The sequence below is a fragment of the Cucumis melo genome, chromosome 1 (assembly GCF_025177605.1).
Source record: "Cucumis melo cultivar AY chromosome 1, USDA_Cmelo_AY_1.0, whole genome shotgun sequence".
Taxonomy (NCBI): Eukaryota; Viridiplantae; Streptophyta; class Magnoliopsida; order Cucurbitales; family Cucurbitaceae; genus Cucumis; species Cucumis melo.
Window position 1 is genome coordinate 33,715,336 of NC_066857.1, and position 27,736 is coordinate 33,743,071.

At 27.5% G+C, this 27,736-nt stretch overlaps 3 protein-coding genes across 5 annotated transcripts; 2 read left to right on the forward strand and 1 right to left on the reverse strand.

Annotated features, from left to right (window-relative positions):
* Positions 1–1,589: 1,589 nt before the first annotated feature.
* On the forward strand, positions 1,590–4,214 carry LOC103500006 (gibberellin 2-beta-dioxygenase 2). Its single transcript, XM_008463190.2, has 3 exons — positions 1,590–2,194; positions 3,125–3,494; positions 3,840–4,214. Exons 1-3 carry the CDS (start codon positions 1,821–1,823, stop codon positions 4,083–4,085), a joined length of 990 nt encoding a protein of 329 aa, XP_008461412.2. The 5' UTR covers positions 1,590–1,820; the 3' UTR covers positions 4,086–4,214.
* A 582-nt stretch (positions 4,215–4,796) lies between these two features.
* On the reverse strand, positions 4,797–8,386 carry LOC103500005 (uncharacterized). Of its 3 annotated transcripts, none has more exons than XM_008463187.3 (8): positions 8,064–8,386; positions 7,557–7,719; positions 7,364–7,459; positions 6,787–6,828; positions 6,084–6,168; positions 5,861–5,955; positions 5,183–5,320; positions 4,797–4,998 (listed from the first exon to the last, which is right to left on the reverse strand). In XM_008463187.3, the coding sequence occupies exons 2-8, from the start codon at positions 7,665–7,667 to the stop codon at positions 4,912–4,914; spliced, it is 654 nt and encodes a 217-aa protein (XP_008461409.2). In that variant the 5' UTR covers positions 7,668–7,719; positions 8,064–8,386; the 3' UTR covers positions 4,797–4,911. The 3 variants fall into 3 exon arrangements, with proteins under 3 accessions (XP_008461409.2, XP_008461408.2, XP_008461410.2); XM_008463186.3 differs by having other exon boundaries at positions 5,892–5,955; positions 6,741–6,828; positions 8,064–8,384; XM_008463188.3 differs by lacking the exon at positions 5,183–5,320 and having other exon boundaries at positions 5,892–5,955.
* Positions 8,387–23,802: 15,416 nt separating this feature from the next.
* LOC103500004 (transcription factor MYB78-like) lies at positions 23,803–25,633 on the forward strand. Its single transcript, XM_008463185.3, has 4 exons — positions 23,803–24,149; positions 24,254–24,383; positions 24,724–25,045; positions 25,156–25,633. The coding sequence occupies exons 1-4, from the start codon at positions 23,978–23,980 to the stop codon at positions 25,372–25,374; spliced, it is 843 nt and encodes a 280-aa protein (XP_008461407.2). The 5' UTR covers positions 23,803–23,977; the 3' UTR covers positions 25,375–25,633.
* The last annotated feature ends 2,103 nt before the right edge of the window (positions 25,634–27,736 follow it).

Sequence of the window (27,736 nt, forward strand, 5' to 3'; positions counted from 1 at the left end):
GGAGTTTCTTAATTTAAACGTTAATGTCTATTAATACATTTAGAATAATTATGAAAAAATAAAAATTTAAAACTAAATTTTATTAGTGAAAATTAATTAGTTAATAAAGATGTTAACATTAAACAACGAAAGTGGGTATTTATGAAAAAAAATTCAAATCTAAATATTAAATTGAAACAATTCATATCGTAAAGATAAATTTGTACCGTTATAAAATTTAAGATAATTAAATTGAAACCAAACTCAAGACTTAATAATAGAAACTATACAACGCCAAAAATTTAGAAACTGATGACTTAGGACCGTAATATATTATTTATTTTCTTAATAAAAAAACTAAAATGCTATCTATCTCATTTCCATGTATCTATACCATGATAAAAATGAATAATTTAGTAAGATACGAGAAAAAACTCTTGTAAATTTGGTCAATAATAGAGAACTTCAAACCAAGTTAAACTTTCTAATTTAATTACGTCTTAGACTTAGACTATGCTTTTAAACACCAACTTATAATAATGCTATGAAATCCATTAGTTTGAAAAACTTTTGTTTAGATTGAAAAAAGTTTAAACTATTTAAAAAATATCACTTTTCTAACTAATAATCTTTTGTAACTTTTTCCTAATTTCTTAGCAAACTATTTGGTAAAAGAATTGAATCATATTAGTCAAATCCAAAAAACAAAAAAAAAGGTACCATTTTATAAAATTACACTTTTAAAATTAATAATAAAAGGCAATTATGTTTTAGATGACAATTAAAAATATTTACAAATATAACGAAAATTTTACTGTTTATCAATATCACTATTTTTAATTTAATAGACAGTCATACTCATAAATAGTAAAATTTTGTCATATTCGTAAATATTTTTAGTAATTTTGCTATTTGAAGAAAATTCTAATAGTTAAGCGTAAAACAACATTTTTAAAAAATTGTAAATATAGAAATATTTGAGACTGACTCCTCTTGGTGATAACATTTATCAATATTATATATAGTAATATTGATAGACAGTGAAATTTTGTTATATATATATTTGCTATATTTTAAAGTAATATAACAATCTAAATAATTAAATGTAGAACAACAGTTTAAAAATAAATATAAATATATAAAAATCTATAAATGAATCCTCTTCTTGATACATTCTATAGTAAAAAGATTTCTATTAACGATAATGATACAATGGTATTCTTAAATGGCAGTAGAAGTTAAATCTAAATTTTTCTATATTAATTATAAATTTCTTAATATTACGTTATTTATATTTTTGTTAATACTTTGAGTTTGATTGATATAACAGTTCCGTTCATATTGAAAAGCTAGCTTTCAAATTTTAACTTGGGATAAAATCATTAAATGAATATTAATTCTCAATTTCATTCTCCAAACCCCAAACTAACAAGATAAACAAACTCACAATTTATTTAATTAAATAAGCAAGCAAACAAGTTACTCACAAAAGAAAAAGAAAAACTATTCTTGTCCCAAGTTGTCCTTTAAATTAATTAAAACTCACAATCACCATTACCATAATCAACATATAAAATAACACAATAAACAATCACAACAACTCTCTCTTTTCTCCCTCTCTTTCTCTCTCTCTCTCTCTCTCTTGTCTCAAAAGTCATGTATAAATACAAAGGGTTTCTCCTCCTTCAAACCAAAGCTTTCATCAAAATCTCTCCTCGTAACAATAATTTAAAAAAAAAAGAAAGAAAGAAAGAAAGAAAGAAAGAAAGGAAAAACCTTAATTCTTCCAAAAAAGAAGAAAAGAAAAACCTTAGTTTTTCCAAAAACAAAATTGAAGAAACATGCCTTGTCCCACATCAATTAGAACCAAAAAAACCAAAGCTGTTGGAATTCCCACCATAGATCTCTCCCAAAGCAGAGCAATCACTTCCAAATCCATTGTTGAAGCTTGCCAAGAGTTTGGCTTCTTCAAGCTAATCAACCATGGAGTTCCCCATCATGCCATTGCTCAACTTGAATCCCAAGGCTTTGATTTCTTTCAAAAACCCTCCTCCGAAAAGCACCGCGCCGGTCCTCCCAACCCCTTCGGTTACGGCTGCAAGTCCATCGGCTCCAACGGCGACATGGGCGACCTCGAATACCTTCTTCTTCCCTCCCACAACCCAGCTACTTCCATTCTCCAAAGCTCCATCTCCAACGACCCTCTTACTTTCAGGTTATAAATCTTTTTATACTATAAAACATTTCTTACCATTCTTTTTACTATCTTTTATAAATATTTTGATCAATTTAAAATAATTTTTCTATGTTATACGTGTTGATTTCTTTCAATAGAATGCATTTTCTTCTTAGCGGTCAAACCAGTTGGCCTCAAAAGCTGCAAAATTTCATGTGTGTGTATATATATATATTCAATATCCAAATGGCATCTTTTCTTAATGGAGAAAGGACAATATTTTATCTAATGAGACCAATAGTTTCTAACATACGTTGAGTCGTTATCGATGGAAAAGCATATAATATTATTAGAATATATAAAGAATATATAAATATAAGTTTATATTATATGAGAAAATGGGAGAAGGGACAACTATTTAGTAGATATGATAATTATTTTGTATTTGATAATTGTGCTTCAAAAGTGAATTTTGTTTATATATAGGTTCTTTTTTTATATCCTAAACTCAAGTTGTAGCTAAAAAAAAGTCTTAATCATTATTATTATTGTTTTTTGTTACCAAATATTAATTTTTTTTTCTATATTTGAAATATATCTTTCCAGAAGCATGACGTTTAAATTTTAGAAAATACAAAAAGAATTATGAATTTTAAAATAATTTATGTTTGCAAGGGATTTTCAAAATAGTTTCTTTGCTTTGTTTTTTAAATGGATTTTATGGCATTATAATTAAATGGTTTGTTAAAAAAAAAAAAATCAAAATTGTTCTTACTTGAAATTATTAATTGAGAGTTAATTAATTTATTCATATTTGATGTTTTTGAATTAACATGCAAAGTAAAAAAAAAAAAAGGTTGTTCATGATATTTTGAAAATGAGTTGCTACTCATAATTCTGTTGACATTTGTTCTACGACAGATTGGAAAATTTTGATTTCTTGCTGATTGATATTTTAATTTGTTGCAGCCATGTTGTGAATGAATATGTTAAAAGTGTGAGAGACTTAGGATGCGAGATTCTTGACCTAATTGGTGAAGGTTTATGGTTACCAAACAAATCTGTGTTTAGTAATCTCATTAGAGACATCCATAGTGATTCAGTTTTGAGGATCAATTACTACCCTGGAGTCCAACACATTGAAAATCGGGAACTTTCAACAAAATCTCACCCTTCAAATGACCGAATTGGATTTGGAGAGCATTCTGACCCTCAGATCTTGACCATCTTGAGAGCCAATGATGTCGATGGCCTTCAAATCTCTCTGCAAGACAGTATCTGGGTACCTGTTTGTCCCGACCCGTCTGCATTTTACGTGTTGATTGGCGACGTTTTTCAGGTAATTAATTAAATATACGTCACATAGTTTCATTTGTTCGATTAAATTGCGATTTAGCTAATTAACAACAAGAAGTTGACATAATACTACTTTTTAAGTTTTTGTATCATGTGATAAAAATATACGGTGCTTAGAAAAAGCCTTTAGAACTTATTTTCGTCCTCATATAGAACACTGTGGTCGTTGTTGCTAAACTCTAACATAAACTCACACTTTTGCATAATTAGTTAATGAAAGACAAGCATTTGAAGTCGCATGTATTTAGAGTTAGAAATGTTGAGTTTGTAAACATCTTCAAACGGCGAATCGATCGTTGAGATTTGTTGTCTTTTGTTTTGAACATAGGCAATGACAAATGGGAGATTTGTAAGTGTGAGACATAGAGCAATGGCAAACAACTCCAAGAATCCAAGAATGTCAATCATGTACTTTGGGGCACCATCATTGAATACTTGGATTGCACCTCTATCAGAAATGATGCTTCCAAATGACAAATCTCTATACAAACCTTTCACTTGGGCTCAATACAAAAAAGCTGCCTATTCTCTTAGATTAGCAGACTCACGTCTTGATCTCTTTAAGGCTTCCTAATACTCGTAATTACTTATAACTCAATCACCACTTACCATAGCACATATTCTTGTACATAATTTATGCATTTGAGTTATTGTAACTTGCTTTTGTATAGTGGAAATGGAAATCTTATATTGGTTGGAAAAAGAGAGTTCGTTTCGATCTCAATATTGATCTTTGAAGTTTGATTTCATTTTGTTTCGACCCAATGAGAACCGAGTAAATAGATATCAACTTTGACCGTTTCGACCCAAAGATGACTTGCTACCAATCAATACCAACTAAGCTTTATCTTCTTGTTGGTCACTTAGTTTCAATGCCATTGAAATGTATCAGTTCATTTCAATCAAATGATTCCATTAAAAGAGCACTAAACTTGCATCTGCTCAGCTCCTACTAGTCTGATAAAGAAAGAACAATTAGTGAATTGAACTTGATATTAATTTTTTTATTTCATTAAACTAAAGTTTGAATTGAAATAATTGATGAAATTAATGCTGAAATAGTATACTTCAAATTTGTTTGTCTTAGCTTGCCTTAGTCATTTTTGTGATGTTGAAATAGTATACTTCAAATTTGCCTCAGTCATTTTTGTCTGCTTGGTTTTGTGGTAGCATTGAAAAGTTTTATGGCTAAGTTTGACCTACATTGCAATTGGACTTTGTTGTCCATAGTCTACGCCTTATGCCTGATCTTAGGCCCTGACTCACCCTCACTACAAAGTACAAATGAGAAAATGGACCTTTTATCCTTAAATTTTTGCTTGATCGTGTGTCACAAGTTCTATCATTGAATGATATATAATACAAAGTTATAAATGAGAAAACAGAACGAGATACTGAGCTTAGGAATCTTCTTCGACCTCATCCTCGGCCTCTCCCGAACCATCCCACCACGAAACAGGACCCAATCCATCTTGGTCAAGTGATGCCTACCCCAACCCAAAAAAGAAAAAAAACCTTATTAACAAAATAGTTGCTATGTAATGGAATGAACATAATATTACTTTTGTATTTACACTGACTCTACTACAAATGAGTCTTCCTTAGACTAATGCTATACAAACACATTTATCAAGTAAAGGAAATGGTTGAAGTCGAGAGTGAGTGACATACAGTAATAACCATGGGAGCGAATGGTTTTACATTAATACTCTCTTTTGGTTTCTCCTCCATTGGAAATTTTGAATTACTCTCTTTTGGCTGCTCCACTAGGATTGCAGGGTACTCTATGCTGTGTATTTTAAATTTTATCTGCCATTGCAAAAAACCAAAACTAAGCATATGCACCATCTCCAAAATTCATACTCCATGTAACCTAAGAAGCTTAACACAACAATATGCTAATTTCGAAATATCTACGATACAAAATATGTTGGGGACACAATTTTTTTCTTTTTAACTTTGTTTTTTAAAATCTTTGGTTCAAAATATGGGCTTTTCTTCTGTTTTATTAACATATAATTGAGATTGAGCTTCAGATTTGGGTCCAAAACTGGACCATTTTCTCTCTAAATTTTTTTGCCCCAACTATGTCTACGAAGTATCCTAGCACGGTCTAAAGCGTGTCCAAAATGGATACTCCCACCTAAAATGGAGCGTTTGTTCTGCAACATTATCACTGAACAACAATATACATCATATACTTTTTCCTTCATGTTTGTGCTTATTATATTAGATTCTCACACTACTAAGTTTTCAAAAAGAAATTGAGTAGGTCTTTTGCAAAGTTAAAACAAATCATTTCACAGTTTAAGAACCTAAATGAAACAAGTATAAAAGTTGAGGACTAACACTGGATTTAAGCCTATCATAATTGACAAACCTCATCAGATTCATATATGTCGAACGGTACTTCATTATAGATCCACACCCATCTGCGTCTTCCACTGCAATCGTTGCAAAAAGAATAGTCACAAATAATATTTTAGATATATCAACAATAGAAATTATAGTTCAACAGAAACACCACTTATATTTTTAGTTAGTGGTTGTGTAAGTTGCACAGGGGAATTACCCATTATTTTCATCTGGTGTGAATTCAGATCCAGAGGGCATAAGCTCGACCGGAACATAAATATCCTCGAAAAATCCAAGTGATACTGCAAATTTAGCAGACATCCATCATCACCATTCACCATTCCAAATTTATCATATGTTGCGTTCATAAAGCAAGAACGAGAGGTTTAAGGTAACTCCTAAAGACTTTAAAAGAATTTATCCAATTCTAAATCTCCAAGCTGACATGAACCCAAACCAAAATTCCAAGCACGTCATCAATCATCAACATGAAAATCTAACAAAAGACTTGTGTGCGTGTATACATATGTACATATTGGTATGATTACAAGTTCCTCTTTGTACAGTTAGATTACAAAACTAACATTGCCAAAAAATTTAGAATATAGATCTAGACCGTTGAATCAATCAGCAAAACAACTCATTTTCGAAATCAACACCAGAGCTCCTGCTAATCACTAATAAACCAACCCTCTCAAAAGACTCATGCAAAGGGACTAATTTTAAATGTAAACTTAATACGAAGAAAAATGCGACAATATTTAAAATGTTAGACTAAGACATTCAAATCAAAAGAAAAAAAAAAATCATTACAGAGAAACATCCATTCTTTAAGGAAGTAAAAAAAAAAAAAAAAAGACATTACATTACATACTTCGCAAACCATTTTCATTTGATTCTTGAACTTTTCCAATAATTACCTCCCCTGTGAATGGACGAAACACAATCAACGTGAACACAACCTGCCAAAATATCCACACATAATACTCAGGTCATCAATCATCATATTTCCAATGAATAAGTATCCCCAATGTAGTTTTGACAAAAATCTATGATTTCAAATGACAAGAATAATGAAAGACAAATAGTTCATAAGATAGATGGATAAAGAAGAAACTAAAGTTTATTAATTACGTGATTTTGACTTTACAAAAGCATTTTCCTTTTGTACTTGATAATTAAATTATACCTTACATGTTAGATACCGAATATGCATACACATTTTGGACATTCAAGAGTGTCTAAATTAGCATGTACCTTGACTAATCTCATGGGAAAACTAGTCTAACCATACAATATTTAGACGTCATGAAACTCGTAATATATTACATCTTAGGCAGGTGACCACCATGGATTGAGCACGTTCATTCTAAGTCCTTTATTAAATCCATGACCCTTTTTGATATACCAGAATTAGATCATACATATGCACCGACACTAAGTAACAAAGAAACTTCAATGTAAAGTTTCAATCTATAAAGATAAATGCAAGAATACCTTGTATGTTGCAGCACCATCGCTGGGAAAGATAAAGCCACCATCAACCGATCTTATATCATAAACAGAAATACATAGCCCCAAGTTTGCAACCACCTACATGACAAAGCTCATCTCAGTAAAAGTGTTGATCCCAAGGCACATAGTAAAATTAAGGTTAATCAACAAGCTTACAAACAAAAAATACACGAACCTTATCTATGAATAGTTTCTCCAGCTCACCCTTAATAGCATCAAGGATAGGTAAATTAAGCAAGCTTGGAGGTACACGTAGTGTGTGCTCAATTCGGCTAAGATAGAACATCTGGATGTTCTCTAAAGCTAATAGTTCCAACCAAAACACAATTCTTCAGGCTCTGGATAAAGGAAACCAATGCAAAACATCAAATTTCAAGCGAAGGCATAAATGATAAGGGAAATTCCATACTACATAATGTATAAAACAGAAACAAAACTACCCCACAAGAACTAAACTCTAATAATTACAATCACGAAAACTCAAAGAGCCAAATGTATAAAAAAAAAAAAAAAAAGAGACAAGAAAACAAGAAATTACTAATAAATAAATAAATAAATAAAAAAACAAAACATCACATAATTAAATCAAATGAGAACAAAGTAATGCACAAACAAAGCAGCAGATGAATTCAGCAAAAACAGAGAGTTCAAACCCAAGTATGAAAACAGCAGTGAATCTTACAATTAAATCAAACAGAGAGAATGGGTCATCTGAAGACTAAAAATTTTGAGGAAGAATGAAACGGGTATTGAGAGAAAGAATCAGACGGAGAAGAAGCGTAAGATAATGCCAGAAAGAGAAGTCAAGAGAGAGAGAGGAAGAGGGAAATAGGTATAAAGATAAATTTCAGAGACACCGGTAACAATAAAGTAAAAAGATCCAGTTCACACTGGGTAAAAGGGAGGTGGTGCGGCGATATTGAACGGAAAAACACGGCGGAGCCGGCTGTAAGGGTGAAAAGTGAGGAGGGAAGCACGTGTGACGGGAGAAAGAAGAAGATGAAAATGATGGGTTTTAGGGCTTTTTTTCTTTAGGAAAAGTGGGCCGCACTTTGGGCTACATCAGTGGACTGGGCCGACTTCTTTTCTAATCATTCTAAAGGTAACTATTTCAAAGGGATAGTTAGCAAATATTTATTCAAAATATTAGCTTATATTTATTGCAACATTTTTTTTAAAAAAAAATTATAAATATTTACAAAAGCTTCGAAGTCTATGTGTCGTTGATAGACTATATTAAAAATATTGATCTATCACAAATAGATCATAAGAGTCTATCATCGATAAAAGTTCTATCATTTCTTTAAAATATTGCTATATACTTAATTATTATATCTAAAATTGTTATATATTATAATTATCTATTTTAAAATGATAGTTAAAATAATTAAAAATATTGGTTGATGGTTTTTTTTCCTATTAATTGTTTTAAAAAATACAAATACAAAAACAAAAAAACGTAAGAGGAGATGAGATTTTAAAGGTCAGATGTCAAAATGAGTTTAACTCAATAGTAATCGACACCAAATTTCATTCTTAAAATTAAAAGTTTAAAAAAACTATTTAAAAAAATAACGAAATTTCAGATTTTATTAATAATATATACTATATACTTCTATCAATGTGTATCAATGTACTGATAGACACAGATAAAAGTCTATCGCTTTCAATCAATTTTCACCGTTAATGAATTAAAGTATGCATTAATGGTTCTTTTTTCATTGAATTCAAATAAAGATTTATTTTTTTAAATTCTAAAACGGAAATCCACAATATCTAAATTTTCGAAAGAAACGAAAACTAATCGGACTCAATTTTTTTTTTAGAAAAAGAATTGAATTCAAATTAGAGTTTATTAAATTTTTATGGATTATTATCATATCTATCTAAGTTTATTAAGCAGTGATCATAAGAAAAGAATGACATCAATTTGAGTGGAAAAGATATTGTATTGGATAGAAACAAAGTTGATTTTCATTTGATTCTAAACAAAACAAATCAATTAGGTTAGTCGTGAATCAAGAACATTGATATTAGATTCTAATATCAAAGATAAAGTAATTAATAGTACAAATAACTTCAACCAATTGATTCTTTTAGGGAAAACGTGGAGTTGGTTAAGATAGTCTATGAGTGATAATAGTTAGTGTTTATGATGAGTTAGTTAATATAGTACCCAAAAACGGACAACTTCTAATTAGTGCCCCAAACGACTTCTTGGTTATTTAAATCCCTAGCTAATAAGCGTTTGGAACCATGATTATTTTAAAACTATAATAACTACCTTTTGCTACCGTCAATACTTGTTTCAAAAACTTCATTTGCTACTATATTTAATTACTACTTGCTATAGTGTTAACCATCTTACATTCATCATTTTTTTTTTATCCTTTGTCGATAGTATTTATTATTTCCTTTTGAAATTAAAATAGTTTACATCTTAAATACATATTGTTATAACCCAAACTAGAATAATATACTAACAAACACAAACTATATATTATAGCTCTAACTATAATAACCTAAGATTATAATAATCAACTCATTGTCTCAAATAATTCAAATATGGACAAAATTAGATACAAATTTGATATTTGATTAAAGACCCATAGACATAGACACATAGTAAAAGGAAAAAAAGAAGAAGATAATTTTTACTTTGTCCTCTAATATTTGATATAATCTCCATCATCTTGAGTTCAACCTCATCCATTATAGTGCCCTTTATATGATCATTAAGTCAAATATATAATGGCTTATGACCTACAACCAAATCCAAAGGCCAATTTTGAATCAAATTACTAAATTAAACTAACATTTGAGTTTATACTCATCCATATACATACATATATATATTGCAATATATTAATTTGAAATAGACTTTTTTTTTATTATTGTTTTGAATTTTGGGGTTGACCTACAAATTTGAGGCAACTAGCCTAACAAATAATATCCTTAACCTAACCAAATCAAACTTGTATTATTATTTTTCCTTTGCTGACCAAAACTTGTAAACCTTTACAATACAATGACCTTATTGAGATTAGGGTTAGGTTGATCAAAAGATATATATCTTTTGAATGATATGAAATAATAAAAAAGAAATGCAAAACTCAATTAATGTATGTGTGAATGAAATCTAAAACTTCACTTAACTCAATCTAATGAATCCATTGGTTGGTTTTAATCAGTTAGCCAATAAAAACAAAGGGTTAACTTTTTTGTAGGCTACTCATCAAGTAATGTAGGGTTTAGCCATATTATTGAATTATATTGTAGTGGATGAAGAAGCTTCTAGTTTGACTTTCAAAAGAGGAGAAAAAAGAATGCTATGTTATATATATATATATATATATATATATATATATATATATATATATATATATATATATATCATATAATTTTGTATATATATAATATATTAATGTGATTTACATTATCTAATAAAATAAGAAAATAAGAGCCCTAGTGGAGTTGTCTGCTATACCATTGTAACATGAAATTATCTTGCTAGCTTTAACTATATAGAATATCGAATATGATAGGGAAAAATTATGCTTTCTTTCTAACTTTAAAATTTCACCAAGGAGTAAATTACTAGGTGTAGGTCAGAATTGAATTCCTTTTATAATTAGTTTTAATGATGATCGTAAAAACACGCTTTGTCGATGAACTTAATTATACTACTTTTTTTTTTAAGTTATTATAAATGATAAAATTATTGAAAATATTTATAAAATATAGAAATTTTTTAGATCCGATTAGATATCGATAGGTTTCTATCAATATCTATCAACACACGAAGATAGATACACTTGTAGAAGTATATTATTAATGTCTATCAACGTTTTACTGTATTTTATATTTTACAAATATTTTGATTATATTTTTTAAAAAATGCATATGTATTGTACTAACAAAAATGTTAATTCTTTTTTAGAAAATGAATACTAATTAATTAGGTTTCATTTTAGTTGAGTTAATAGTTTCATAACACTTACCTTAATTTGCCTAATTTAATATGACAGAAAAGGCAGTAGTAATTGATTTAATGGTTTATTTAAGTAGCATTGTTTTTCTTCTCTTAAAAGTTAAATTTATTTACTTGCAAATTTCATTTAAAAAATAATCTATTTTTTAATTAACATTAATACAAAAAAAAAAAAAAAAAAAGTTAGTCAAAAAGTTTTAACATAAAAAACAGTTTTCTTTCCGAAAGTTTAGTTGAAAATGTCAAAATTTCCTTAAATAAACAAGAATTAATTTAAGTGTTAATCATGATCAAATGCACACATATGCCCTTTAATTAGTATTCTTTTCATTTTTTAATGTGTAAGATTGTTCATTAGTGTTAACATATAGAAAACACTTTCAAATAATTAGCAAAATATTAAACTATAACACTTTCTAAGTTAGGTAGATAAAAAATATATATTAATTAGTATATAAAAACTATATCTATCATTTTTCTATAGAGAAACTAGAAAAAAAAAATTATTTTGGTCCCATATTTTGATCCTTAAATTTATGTTTTTTTAAAAAAGAAAAATTAATGTTCTAACTCAATAAAATATATATAGTAATTAACAAATTAACATTTTCGGTAGAAAACAAATTCAAGGAGACCATGAGTGTGTCATTTCGATTACCTTTTAAGGCATTTAAATTTGAAAAAAGAAATAATTTTCAAAGAATTTGAGATGGTTGGTAACTTTTCAAAATGCATTATTAAAAAAGAGATTAAAAAATAAACCAAATTTTGAGAAAATAAGTTTTTAAACAAAATTATGTTAATAAAAAAATTTAACCAAACATTTAAGTGTTTAAAAGAAAATTATATTCTTAAAAAATATTTTTTTTCCATATTTAATCCAAACATACTCTATGCATCGTTGACATCTTAAAAAGAATAATATATGTGTAAAATTACTACAATACATAAAAACACGAAACGAGAAGAAATTTTTATAGCTAACAAGATTTAGGGTTTTCTTCGGAAATTTTTATACCTAATAAGATTTAGGGTTTCCTTCGGATACACACACACATATATATATAAAATAAAAATTCTAAATGTATCTTCTAATGTCCGAACACGACAATACGAATTATTTAAAAACACTTATAAAACATAGATATAAATATAGAGGTTGAAATTAATAATGAATATATATATATATATATATATATATATATATATATATATATATATATATATATATATATATATATATAGGTCATTTTAGAATGTGGGCCTTAGTCACTTACAAGTTCCACTGAATATAGACCCCTCTCTTTGTTTATTTTCCCTAGTTGGGAGTCCTTACAAGTAATTAATTAAAATCTCCACACAATTATATTTGATATATATATATATATATATATATATATATATATATTAATGATTCAAAGAATGTTAGGCCTCTTCTTCTCTTTATATTTTATTATTTCAACATTTGAATGTTGAATGAATTTTGAATTGACTTATATATGCTTATATATGTGTGTATTTTATTAATTAACAGTGTTATTTACTACATCTTCTATAAGTTCTCCTTTTGTCGTTGGATCTAACAATTGTGTGCTTGTCTATTCTATTTAACAAAAGAGAATTTGGACTTCTTTTCGTAATTCAACTATACATTTTTAGTTATATATCCTTCGAAATCAATATATAAATTTTACTTGAAATGCCGTCGATTCTAACTATTTGGGTTTTTAAAATTGATTAAGATTATTATATATACTATGATCTTTGATCTACGATTTTATTTATTTTGTTTCGTAATTGTTAGCTATATTTTCTATAGGGACGTGTTAAAAAATTAAGCTAAGTTGTTAAATAAAAAAAATTTAAATGTTGGAAAAACAAACATAGTTTTTGATAATTTAAAATTAAAACTCAAGAGATTGATTGAGAAGTACACTTTTGAAAATTTAGCCTAAGTAGAAATACATAATCTTTTTCTTTTTTGAGTTTCCTCACTTTTTTAAAAATGATTTAAAAATATTGGCTTTTTTTTTTCTTAAAAGAAAATGTTCATGAAAGCTACTCATTTTTTTTTTTAATATAATGCAACTGAGATTTCTTACTATTTTTTGATATATATAATTAAATAAACTTTAAAAATTACCCTATCGAACAAAAAACATTATTCAAACATAAATAAAACTCAACTATAATTAATTTAAAGATTCGATAGTTTATCTTTTATAACTTTTGTATTACAACAAATACAAATTTAAGATGATAATCAAAAGAATATATTCAATAATTATTACGTATTCCTTTATTTATGAATTCGTAAGATGCATATATGTCTTAGTTAGTCAGTCGTAGCAAAAAAAAAAAAAGATTTGGAAAAACGAAAGATGAGAAATTTTCCTTCAAATATATTATAAGCACTTCACCACCAATTCGTGCGGTGATTAATAAAAAAGAAAAAAGAAAAAATTGGAAATGATGAACTATATCACTTTGAATGAGTTGTCCCTTTCACTTTCTTTTTCCCCAAAATTGTGTTTCATAATGCAATTTTGAAAACACAATTTTGAAAGGTTTTTTTTTTCAAATAAAAAATATTTATGAAAGTCCTCAAAGAAAGAAAGAAAAAAAAAACTTTTGTAAATATGATTCTCAAAATCATATCCATCTTTAATCGACGAACTATCAACTCAAACGAGAGGCTTTCATATCATCTAAATTGAAGAATAATATATGCAGGGTTTTTCTTTAATGAGATGATGAGTTCGATTTACTTTTAATTTTGCATAAGATATTTTAATTTTTTTGGAAGGATATAGCTGTAAGCCTCATAGAAGGTAAAAGAAAAATTTAAAGGGTTGAAAGAGTTTGAAGAAGACAGCTTCAAATAAGCTAAGTTTACAACAAACAAACGCAACTTTGGGCGGTTGAGCTAAAAGATTTGGTTCTTAAATCCTTTGATTATTAGGATCTCTTCTCTCTTTGTCTTCAACTTTTCTAATCGATACGTGGCAATTTTTTAATACATTTTCATATCATTTTAGCTACTACATGCTCTTTCTTTATCAAAATAGATAGATATCGTTATATTGTGTAAACACGAGTCTAAACTAATGATGATATATATATCCAAATTTTTCGTAAGAGTTTGACTTCCAACTTATTTTTTGGAAAGAATTTGATGGGTTAGGGGTGCACCCGATCGAACTCACGAACTCTTTTTATTTTCAATGTTAATAAGGTCTTTTTTGTAACCATGTTCTAGTTGTAAATTTGGGTTTCGAATTTTATGATTGAAATTGATGGTTTTGGAGGGTACGTAGGTTTTTTAGGTTATGAAAATATACCATTTTAATTCCTTTACTCTGAAGTTTATGGATCTTAGTCCATGTAAGTGTCATTGTGTAGCTAGTTCTAACCATACTTTTAATGAATCTTAAATTTAATCCCTTTGTTGGTTTATTGTTGATTTTTTTTCAAAAATTGTTTGTTATCCGTAGGGGATGTGTATCGGGATATCAACATATATGGAGACTTTTAATTAACATATGTAATTGTTGTTTAAGTCCTCCAAATATTAGTTTGTTATTTATTTTCGTTTTTTATGTTTTTATGAATATATAAAATATAAAAAAGAAACAGTGAAAACATGTTTGGTATACTCTTGAAATAGCTTGATTTTTAAAAAACAATAAATTCTCATATTCTTTGTTTTACATTTTATTTTATAAAGTTATGAACATGTGAATACTATCCGAGAAAACTTGTTTTTTTGTTTGTTTTTATTAAATTCTTTTATTCTGTTTTCTAAAACAATTTTCAAATTACGAACTAAATGGGATCTAATTTTTTTAAAGATTGTTTCCCTGTAATATTTGAACTTCATAACGAGATCTAAGAAGTTCGAAATTAAAAGGTTTGACGTTTATTAATCTATTAAGAGTAAAATTTGTATTGGTGCCAACCTGAGCTTAACTTAACTAATATATATATATATATATATATATATATATATATATATATATATATTCAAAGACAAGAAATTGTAGCTTCAAATTTTCCACCTCAAAGTTGTATTTAAAAAGACATTTATAAAAATTATATTGACAATTTTTTGGTTCAATTCCACAGATAATGATCTATCTATATACTAAATTATTATTATTATTTTTTTAAAAAAAGAATAAAAAAACGAAAGATAGACACTCTTAAACATCTCGATTAGATTGACACACGTTCTTAACATTCATAGACACGAAAGAAGATACAAGACACATAAGTCAAAGTTTGATGCTAAAAGGAGGAGAAGGTAGAGGAAAGCATTGATTGGAAGAGCAATACAAGATGTACAAAAGTACTAATTGGGTAATTTTATTCTTCAATGGCTTAATTTTGAGTTATAACAAACATGGAATTTAGTATTACACTTTTAATCTTTTCTCACCTCAAACCCAAGAATGTCTAGATTATTCCATTTTAGGTCAAATGTTCTCTTTTTCATATATATTTTTCTAAATGGAGTTATATGTCCACCTAATTCCTCTTTGACCACATATTTTAAGATTCACATTTTTTAAAAAATAACAAATAATAAACACAATTATTATATGTCAAATTTTATATTTTCATAAACCTTCTTTAACATACCAAGAATAAAAGGGTAACTTTCACACATATATATATATAAAGACAATGATTCTTTACGACTCTAACCCTAATTACATACAACCCTAGTTTAAAAGCAGTTCAAGTTAAAAACCAACCTTATCTATATATCATTATTAACAAATGTGATAAAGATTTGAAACATAGTTATAGCTACTACTAGTTAGCTAGAGAGATAATACATCAATATCCAATTTACTTCTCAACTTTGCTAACTTAAAAAAGAATCTAGAGAAAAGCTAGTCTAGTTTTTTTTTTTTTGTATATATATATATACACTAATACATCAAATTAAACCTAACCCTAGGTCTAGCTAGGGTTCTACTATATAAAATAGGCTTTTTCGTTGTGTTAATAATTATTATAACCTAAAGAATTAAGGCTGCTAATTAAACGAATCAAAAGACAAATTTAAAAAGTTGAAAAGTTCAACTTATAAGTCCCATCAAATAATACTTGACAAAGTAAGAAGAAATTGGATTGAAAGGAGAGGCTTTTGAGTTGGCATTACCTCCGGATGCCATGGACCTTCCACACCACAAACCACCAATGTTTACACAAGTAGTGTGTTGAGATATTGACAATGATAGTTCTAAATTCTTTTGATCTATCAACTCAAGATTTCAATTAAATCAAATATTTGGTCACACCCCTCCAAATTTAATGCACATCTCTAAACTTTGGATGCATTATAAATCTTTTTTAAATTTTGGAAGTACGATCAAATCCACCCATATTCAAAGAGAAGGGTACGAGACGTATAACATTACTAGATCGTCTTATACGATCATTGCACGTAAGAGAGAAATTGAAAAAGAAATATAGCTATAAATTGAAACGACTTGGAATTGTTGAAGAATTTTTTTTTTCCTAAATGTCTTTAGTTTGTTTGTTAAAAATGAAAAAGATTTGAGGTATATAATTAGTTGAGACAATAGGGAGGAGTGATAAATTCGAACCGGTACAAATCTTGATTGTAAATACATAAGGTATATATAATTACAATAGTATGGTTGAACCAACATTTAAAATATATATACCTATTAATTTTGAAATTTTAAAATCAAATTTTTAGCTTCATAAATTAAAAGATATCGATGAATAATTTCCACACATATATCGAATGTAAGTCAGGTGGATTTTAAAAACTAAAATTTTTATCTATATTAATTTGAATAGTGGGATCTAGGTGGGAAAAAAAGAATTAAAAAGCTTTGTATTCAAAGATATGGTTATGCACTCAATTGGCATATCATCTCCAACCAATTTTATCATTTTTAATTACATTTAAGGTGACTCTAGATTGGACCAATCTAAACTCAATGAATTATAAATCCCTATTATCTAAATGTAAGAATACTAATAACTATATGTCTAAAACAAACAACTAATATTGATTATTAAATTTTAAAAATTATCTTTTAATATTTTGTTTGACCATATTTGTTGGTATTTATATTGCATCAATGTACCTTTACAATAAATGAAATATTATATATTAATATGAACATTGATATTTTAATCTCTATGAGTTTCGTTATTTTATTATATGCATTTAATATTAGTGTTATTGTTTCGAACCCTTATAATCTACAATTTGATGTGAGTGAAGTAAGATTATTACTCCGATTATAGAATACTCGATATTTGATTATTACAGAAACTACTATAATCTACAATTAATTATTATAGTAATACTGTTTCAAATCCTTATTTATTATATTGTGATTTCTAATTTCTACCAATCATCTCTTTACATTTTTGTGAATGTGTCTTTACTATTTTCCATTCAGATTAAAATAGTTTACACTCTAAATTTGACTCTTAGCTTATAATAATGATCTTGATTAAAATATTCAACACCCTTAAACCCAGACCATGGGAATCTACAAACTACAATTACTTACTTTTGACTATATTTACCAACGACCCAACGCGTTCCATACACCTTGCGAGAACCTTCTTTCCACAACTTTCCAAGGACATAATTACTTGTAAACGCTAAACTTTATAATTTATCTTAATTCATTCCTCCAAACAAAAAAAAAGTATCCCCCCATATCTTAAATTAAATTAACATGACCTTAATAAATCTCATTGTGGATCACATTGAGATTGATATATATATTGGAATCATATTCTTATAGGCAAGATACATTTGGTGCTATATGCAAATGAGAATACTAAAAGAAATAATGTCATCTGTATGGCTTACATTGCACTACTTAGTCTAAACAAATATTAAAATTAATCTAAACATTCTTTGCTTAAAAGACATATCTTTCTTTTTCTTATTCTAATCGTTTGATAGGTTTTTTTTATCACAAAAACTAGAATCAAGAAGAACAAGCATACATGCATTAAAATATCTCAAAGATGTCCACACATGCATCCTCAACAACATTATTCTTATATATTGATTTGGGCGATCTTTTTTCCTAATTAAAATTATCGACCTTCAAGTCAAATGAAATTTTTTTACCCTACTAACCCCCTATATGATCAATAAGAAAAATAACATCGTAAATAATTTTGAAGTGTATATATACATAAGTATATTATTTTTTATGATCTTAGGTTGATGTCGAAATTTTCTATAGATTGTATAACAACTAGTTTAGTATAACAAAATGTTTTGCAATAGTAAAAATGGAACCTTAATTTTTGGCTGTCTTTCGATTTTTTGACTAATTTGTGGAACTAGAGATGACCAATCCACCAAGTTGAGTGATGCTTGGGAAAATTCGTTCTACTTAAGTTTTATTCCTTCCAAGATGTTAGTTCAATCTTTATTTAATGCTACAGAATCATACAATAGAACTACTTTTAAATTTTAATTTAGGGAAAAAGTAAGAAAATTAATGGACGAAAAGATTTAGGTGATCTTAATTAGGTTGATACGTTTTATTATTGACGTTCACATCATATCTATCTTGCAACCAAGAACTGATATTTAGATTTAAATATAATTTTAAGAAGGTTAAATTCTTGTCATGTTTGAATATAAATGGTGACGACTCATTCATTAGGTTCATATTTCTTGTTTCTTGTTTCGTTTTACTTTATGTTTTAAAAATTTCAAATTTTTTTATAAAATGTGAAAATGAAACTAGACGAAGTAATGCTTCTAATATACCTAGGATGAAAGATTGAACCTAAAACCTCAAAATTGATCTTATAATTCTAGGTATGCTAAGTGACTCATGTTTGGAGAACTAAATATATTAGTGGTTGACTTGATGCAAATATTTTTTTTTCTTTACATCTACTTCGGTGTTTTGAAAAATTAGTGATCGAGACTAAAAGATGATGTGTTTTTGTTTAATTTTGAAAATAAGTCAATTTAGTAAAAAAAAATGAAATGTTTTATGCAACCACCCAAAATAGCTTTTGATATATTTTAAAGTATATTTAAAACAATTTTTAAATAAAAATGATTTTTTTAAAAAATATTAATTTTTCTCTCTTTAGTCCACCTAAACATGTTTTAAATAATTTATATATATTTTTTAAAATCTCAATTTTATATAGTAAAACTATTTTTTTAAGAAAAGAAAAAACTAGTATAAAAGATGACTCGATTAGGTCAATAAATTAGAGACTAAAGTAGGTGTTAAACCAAAGTCGAATAATTAAATTAAGTGATGATTAGCTAAGTAAAAATTATATAGATTGTTATATGTTAAATAAAAGAAATATTCCTATTATACACACATTTGAAGTTTTAAACTTAACCAACAAAAGTATTTATAATTTACTTAGGTTAGAAAAAATATAATAGTAATTTTCATCAATAATAATATTAAAACATTGACCAATTAAGCAATAATAATGTTATAAGTTCCGTACATGTGAAATGGTGTTGTCATTGAATCTTATACTTTGTGTTATAACATATTTTATTATTGGTTCATGGTTTCCACTTATATAAAATTAAACTAATATATGCATAGGGGAATTTATTCATAATTTTCTTGTTTAAATTAAGATAGTGTTTGGAAGCCAAGAAAGTGAGAGGGCTCCATGTGTCAAATGGGAATTGTTGTTTTTCTACCCACCAATTTTGCCATCTTTTAGTCTCTCTTTAGGGTGCAAAAACTTGAAATTAAATTAAAGCCTCACTATACAATTAATTTTCTCAACTCTCTTCCATTAACTATTGTCTTAATTTCATCTAAAACTAAGAAGAAAGAAAAAGATCCTTGAAGATTTAGATCTTTACTTTGCCACCCTATATGTTCTTTGGAGTGAGTGAATGAGTGGAATTTGGATGTTCTTTATTAGAAAATTTGAAAGGATAAAAATGTGAAATTTATATTTACATAAATAACAAAAGAAGACATATATATATATATATATATATATATATTTTCGAAAAAGATACTATGGATTAATTGGGTACATTTGGACATCTCCATTAGGTAAACACCCCTGTATGTTTATAAATGAAATCAAAGCAAACTTATATCAATTTTTATCTATAATAAATTTGTATAAGTTTTTATCATAGACAAACACTGCAAACTCTATCAACGTCTATAATGTCTATTTGAATTGTTATAAGAAAGATAGAAAGTTTTGTTTTAACTCGTAGTTAATTTAACCTTTTTTCTATATTATTAAAAGGCTCTCTTATTATTATTATTAATAATAATAAATATTATAGTTAAATAATTTGGTTCAACTTCATGCATATGAAGTTTCTAATGGTATTGCCATATTTTGTCAATGGAAGGTATGAGAAAAATTGGCCCTAATAAAGTCAAAATTGCAACAGCTAGTTATTGACTTGTTTATTTATTTATTATTTCCTCTCTTCAATTATACACAATTTCTTGCAATTTTTTTCTAGCCCACCTAACACCAATTTTGAATATATTTCCCAAAAAAAAAAAAAAAATTATGCATCAAAGGTTAATTAATTTGAACCTTTCATCCATGTAGCAGAAAGTTAAATTAAATCAATACCCAATTTTTCTTTATTTAATTTGGTTAACTTGACTAAAGTCAAGCACTTAGAAGTGAGATACATATAATTTTAAACCCAAAAAATAATTAAAGAAAAACAAGAAAGGGAGAGACCAAATAATCAAGTTGAAAAATATGGTAGAAAATATAGTTGATTTTTTTTTTATAAAAAAAAAGCATAAATTATAATTATGAAATCAGCATGAGATGAGATAGACATATATTATATCATTTGAAATAAAAATAAAAATAAAAATAAAAGAATAAAACCCAAAGAGTATTCTTGTTTTTATTTACAAGAATTTTTTCATGCCCTACTTTGTTGAGACATGTAGACTTTCTTCTGTGTGTTAGAATTTTCTCTCTAATTAATCTTTTCTTTTTCTTAATTTTTCTAGAAGAAGCATCTTTTCTATTCTGCTATAGTATGATTTCCATTAGTCATGCAACACATTTAATTGGAAAGGATTGTATAGAATCTCTTCAACCAAAACAAAATTAGTCATGGAACAAATTTAATTGGAAAGGATTGTATAGAATCTCTTCAACGAAAACAAAGTTGATGGTACAAAATCTAACTCAATTTTTTTAAGGTTAAAAATCACTTTTAGTTCCTAATATTTTAGGAAAATAACAATTTTTTTTTAAATGGAATTAAAGGTTATTATATATGGCAAACCTAAGAATGGAGCAAGACATTATATAACCTTTTACAAAAATAACAATTTAGTCGATGTAAATTTAAAATTTGTAGTGATTTAGTTTCTATGGAATTAAATGAGAAATTTAATGAGATTTTGTTTTTGCATAAATAAATTAATAGACTACTTAGAGACTCGATGATTTTATAAAGTATAAAATATATAAATCATAAAGTACTAAAGATTGACATTAAATTTTGATAATTTTTGTTTATGTTGGGATTAAATTGCTATAAATTTGAAAGTAAAAGAGACTAAATTGTTACGTACGAAAATTCAGAGATTGAATTGATATGAAATTAAAAATGCAGGAACTAATTCAGTTTTTTTTTCTTTTAGAGAGGAAACGAAGGAAATTATAGTGGAAGTCGAAGGCTATAATAAGCCCCTAATGCACTATAATCTCTTGATTCACTAATTAGAGTAGTAGCATACATGGTATAAGTATCATGGAGGGCTAGAGAAAAGTCCTAATTACAATACCATTATTTTATGAACGCCGAAAAGTTTAAAGAGATTGTGATTGGATTGTAGTCAGAAAACAGTTTATATTTGCTAAACCACAAACCGATGAAATTGCAAATATCTTCCCAAAAGTTTTGATAGTACTTTTCTGTGTTTCTTTGGAGATTCGACTGTTTCTCTCCTTCCAAATAATCCAAAGTAAAGCTACTCCACCACTGAGTTTGATGATGTTTTCTTCACCTATTTGATTTAGAGAGCATAAATAATATCTTCCTATGGATTTTATGCTTCCTCTATTGAGATTTTTACCTATTTGCATTTTACAACTTTTCCCAAAGAGCTTTTGTTTTTTTTTTTTTTTCCTATAAGGAAACAGTAGAGTTTAGAGTACAAACCAGGGAACTTCGAGGAGAGAGACTGGTGCACAAAGAACTCCAAATATATTAAATAGACATGTAACATACAGAATAAGTTGAAGGGCTAGAGAAAAGCCCAAAAAACAGATAGATTAGCGAATGAAAGCTTAAAGGATCCTCAAAGATATTGAAATCGATTTGTAGTACTTTGTGAATAGCTTATTTCTACCTAGACCACAAACCGATATAATGACAAATATCTTCCCATATGTTAATAGTTGATTCATGTGGCCGGTTATTTTGCAGTTTAGGAATAGATCATGATTCATGTCTTCACTTTTCTTTACAAAGAACACAGATATTTGGATTCAAGCACGAAGTTGCCAACTTTTTAATAAACTCAACAAAATTTTGAATTGAAAAAAAAAACCCAACACATAAAAAATAAATCTTTTAAAGCAACACAAATATCAAAGAGAAAATCCAATGTAAATATAAGTTTAATTACATGAAAAAAATGCCATTCAGCTAGGTAAAAGATATCCTAAACTTTTAAAAATCTAAAAAAAAATACCTATATCATATTAGGTTTTGAATGAAAATTACAAATGTACTCTTAAAGCTTAATAATAATTTAAAAAACGAAAACTTTAGATATAAAATTTAAGTTAGATATATTTTTGACACGAAGTAAAAAGTGGGATGATATTACAACATATAGTTCAGTGTAAATATAATATTGGAATTGGGTTGTGAAAACCTTAGACTATACTGCCATCATTATTTGACACATACACACACTCACATAGTCTAAAACATATAGCAAACCTGACTTCCAAACAAACCACCAAATCAAAAATATCTTTTCTTAAAAGAAAAAAAAACAATAAAATAAAAATAAAATTTAGTTGATAAGTTGATGAAATGGAGAAGGAAAGAAGACTTGGACTCACCTTTTTGCCCCTCCAATTCTTCTAATTATTAGTCTCCTACCCCAAGTTGCCAATATGGTTTGCCAAATGTTAAAATTACAAGTCAAAGGGTCAACTCCATTAAAACATTTCCTAATTAAATAAATAAAAGAAAAACTCCCCTTTCATACTCAAAATATTATCACATTTAATTAACCACTTAATATAATTAAATTAACATGTTAATCTAAGTTTGATTAATTAATTAATTAATCAAACCTTTATTTTACATCATCTCTTTTTCTTTCGATTACCACTTCCATATCACACATATATATAAACAATACATAGATGGATATATCATCATATAGTACTGATCTATCTTCATAGCCTTTTTCCTTTCTCTCTCTCTTTTCCTTTTCTCCATCTTAAAAAAAAAAAAAAAAAAAAACGATCCATTATCCTTTCACTCTCTTTTCCTCTGCTCGATTGGATTAAAAATTAGGGGTTTCTTTTTTAAGATTATTTTTCTCTTTTTTTAATTTATGGATGTTAAAATGAGAGGTTTTAGGTGTGGAGAACCTCAGAAGATAAAAGAGGAGGAGGAGGAGATGGATGTCCGGAAAGGGCCGTGGACGGCTGAGGAGGATTCTGTTCTGTTTAATTATGTTAACTGCCACGGCGAAGGCCGTTGGAACGCAGTCGCTCGTTGCACCGGTTAGTATTTGTAATCTCTCTCCTTTGTTGGAGGACGTTAGCTAGGTAGAAACTTTTGTTGGATATTTTGAGGGGAAGTTTATGAGAAATTATTTGTGTTGTAGGTTTGAAGAGAACTGGGAAGAGTTGTAGATTGAGATGGTTAAATTACTTGAGGCCGAGTGTTAGGCGTGGCAATATCACTCTCCAAGAACAGCTCTTGATTCTTGAACTCCATTTTCGCTGGGGCAACAGGTAACTGATCCAAGTTTTGATTTTTTTTTTTTTTTTCTCTTTCAATAATTTGGTTAAAAATGGAATCTTTTGATGACCCAAATGAAAAAATGATTAAACAAAAAGGGATTTTTGTAATAGGTCAGGTAGAGATTGATTTCTCATTTTAAATTCTCATATGGGTATTGGTTAAAGATGGAGTCTTTTGATATGACCCACATACAAAATCAGTTCTTTTTAATGACCCAGGGGTAAAAGGAAAATGGGGAATTTCTTAATGGGTCAATATGGGAACTTTATTTATTCTTTTTAATAACTAAAGTGAAGAGGGAAAATGATGGAAGAATTGTGATTGGAACAGGTGGTCCAAAATAGCGCAATATTTACCGGGGAGAACAGATAATGAGATAAAAAACTATTGGAGAACAAGGGTTCAAAAGCAAGCTAAACAACTTAATTGTGACGTGAATAGCAAGCAATTCCGTGACGCCATGCGATACGTGTGGATGCCTCGTTTGTTGGAACGTATTCAAGCCTCAACCGATTCGACCGCCACCACCGTTGATGTTATCCAACCATCACACCCACCTCTCGAGTTGACTCAATCTTCTCCGTCTGGGTCGAGTTGGGTCAACCCTCATGTGGCTCCCACAACTTCGTCATCAGACTCTATATCTGATCAGGTTTAAAGTCATTACTTAATCCTTAAAACAACGTAATAACCTTTTATTCAAAAACTTCTATCAATAGGTTATGATTTTTTTTAACCATTTATTCACATTCTTTATTATAGGTCCAACTTCAAGTTTCACCTATTTCAGACGTAGTAGAGAACTTTAACATGGTAGATACGACCGAGGAAGATAGGGTGGTGATGCTAATGGAACACGGGTGTGACGTCGGAGAGGCAATGAACGAATGGATAGGTGGCGAGGAGCTATTGGAGAATGGGTTATGGAATGAAGAAGATATGTGGTCATTGTTGCAACAACAATTTGGTGATGATGTTTAAAAGGAAAATAATAATTAGATATATATATATATTATATGTTATATATTAATTAGAAAAGCCCTCAAATTTGAATTTACTTACGTGACGGCAAATATTATAAATAGGGGAATGAATGACTTGACAAATTAGAAGTGTAGGCTAAAAAATACATGATGACAAAACACACAAAGCGCAAACATTGACAGCTTATGATGTCCACTAGCTTTTGGTGTGACACATTTAGGTTTTTGTAAGTTTATACCATTAAAGTTTTATCTTAGATTTACACACTTTGATCTCTCCTCCTAATGTTATGTTTAAAATTAATATCAATTTTATACCTATACTTTTCAAAATTTTCAATTTATATATGTGTCCATATGATCAGTTTACTTCCAAATGGTCTCATACCATTATTAATTAATTAATTAATTAATTAAAAATTATAATCTCGATCAATAGTGGTTGATTGTATTAATCTAATAATGAAGAATATTAGAAAGAGAGTCGATCAATAGTGGTTGATTGTATTAATCTAATAATGAAGAATATTAGAAAGAGAGTCAAAAGATGAAAAATATAGAGCAAGAAAGGAGAAGAATATATAGATTGGAATAGAACATCATTCGTTATAAAGTTTGCTACGTAAACCTAAATAAATAAATAACATGTATATGATATATAAAGAAAACTAAATAAGATGTTAGTACATCAATTCTAGCTCTATGATCGTAAATAAAAGGTTTTACAAATTTGACCATCATGGTTGATATAAGGTTAAAAGGGTAGTCATTAGGGTCTAAAAAAGTCTTTATAGTAATCTCCCATAATTTAGTGTATTATATCGAAATTATATAAATTAAATTCTAAATAAAAGTTGTAAGGATTAAATTCTAATTTTTTAAAAGAAAATTATTTAGAAAAATATTTAATCAATAAAGATTATATTTATAACTTAATCTTCTAAAAATTTTGTTATAATAGCTATTAGCACAAAATTAGAGGTAACAACGAAGATCCTAAAATGTGTTCTCTTTCTTTTTCTACAATCTTTTTATCAGAACGTTTTATTTTACTTTATTAGCAGGTGGGATGGAGATTTTAACTTCCAACTCTATTATACTATCGATTTTTTTTTTTTTTTTGTATTTTTTTACATTACAATCTCTTTAAAAATATTACTTGAGAATTCAATTTTTTATTTTATGTCTGTAAAAAACTTTATGACATTTGAAAATTTTAACCTATATATCTAACCAAATCATTTTTATTTAAATTTCAAATATGGAAGAGACCTATTAGACAATTTTATGATTCTATATTGTATGATGAAAAGTTGAATACTAAAGTGGACCTTTTTTTTTTATAGCTTTTACAAACACAAATAAAAAAAAACAAAAAAAAAAATAAAAAAAAATAAAAAACAGGATTTTAGACTGAATTTGTAATTTAACAAAAAAAAATTAAATAAAAAAATTGTTTGTAGTAAAAGAGTTTCATTACTACATATACATATACTTCTTAAATGACAACCAATTTAGCCTTATAAGGATAGTCCGATCACTTGTGCATTATTCTATATCCTCATGCAAAATTTTGAAAGTAATCTTATTATGAAACACAATTATAATAGAAAATTATTTTAGACCATAAACCTACTAAAAATATTTATAAATATTATCGCAATCTATAAGCAGTAGCTAGGTCGCGGTAAACTATAATTTATATCTTTCGGTATATAGATAGTAGTCTTTAGTTAATATAACAATAAAATAGCGCTATATTTATAAATATTTTTATTTATTTTGATATATGTTAGATTAGTCCATTATTATCATATATGAATAATGTGTTAAAAATCAACATTCAAAGAAATTAAAAAAAAAAAGTAAAATTAGAAGAAGAAAATCAATATCAAAATTGATGTGATTTACTAATCGTGTTAGCGTTGTATGCGCCATAAATATAGAAAAAATTAATTTTTATTAGAAATAAAATATTAGATAGAGAGTATTTATATTAACACAATCTTGGAGTCCAATTAGAGAGTTTATATTATCAAAATCTTCTAAATACTTGGGTTTAAGTCATAAATAAATGAAGTAAATAACATAAATACGAGAACAAATTAGGGTTTAAGGACATTGTCTCAAGTCCCACAATCACAAATTCACTGATTAATGAGATTTCATGTTTAGTTGTTTGGAGCACCACAGAACTTATTAGAGACATTTCAAACCAAATAATTATATTTTTTATTATTTCTAATAAACAATGAAAATGACATGGCTTCCTTTCTTATTAATAAACATGACCTTGTCTTACATTATATATATATATATATTGTTCTTTCATACATCGTATAGATGTGTAATATATATAT

What these genes read in the sequence shown, in the direction of transcription:
- LOC103500005 (XM_008463186.3), bottom strand. Translation starts at nt 7,667, where the DNA reads ATGTTCTATCTTAGCCGAATTGAGCACACACTACGTGTACCTCCAAGC. An exon ending in AGAAACTATTCATAGATAAG is followed by an intron (nt 7,460 to 7,556) that starts GTTCGTGTATTT and finishes TTTGTCATGTAG; the next exon opens with GTGGTTGCAAACTTGGGGCT. An exon ending in ATGGTGCTGCAACATACAAG is followed by an intron (nt 6,829 to 7,363) that starts GTATTCTTGCAT and finishes ATATTTTGGCAG; the next exon opens with GTTGTGTTCACGTTGATTGT.
- LOC103500004 (XM_008463185.3), top strand. Translation starts at nt 23,978, where the DNA reads ATGGATGTTAAAATGAGAGGTTTTAGGTGTGGAGAACCTCAGAAGATA. An exon ending in CGCAGTCGCTCGTTGCACCG is followed by an intron (nt 24,150 to 24,253) that starts GTTAGTATTTGT and finishes TTTGTGTTGTAG; the next exon opens with GTTTGAAGAGAACTGGGAAG. An exon ending in CATTTTCGCTGGGGCAACAG is followed by an intron (nt 24,384 to 24,723) that starts GTAACTGATCCA and finishes TGATTGGAACAG; the next exon opens with GTGGTCCAAAATAGCGCAAT.
- LOC103500006 (XM_008463190.2), top strand. Translation starts at nt 1,821, where the DNA reads ATGCCTTGTCCCACATCAATTAGAACCAAAAAAACCAAAGCTGTTGGA. An exon ending in AACGACCCTCTTACTTTCAG is followed by an intron (nt 2,195 to 3,124) that starts GTTATAAATCTT and finishes AATTTGTTGCAG; the next exon opens with CCATGTTGTGAATGAATATG. An exon ending in TGATTGGCGACGTTTTTCAG is followed by an intron (nt 3,495 to 3,839) that starts GTAATTAATTAA and finishes TTTTGAACATAG; the next exon opens with GCAATGACAAATGGGAGATT.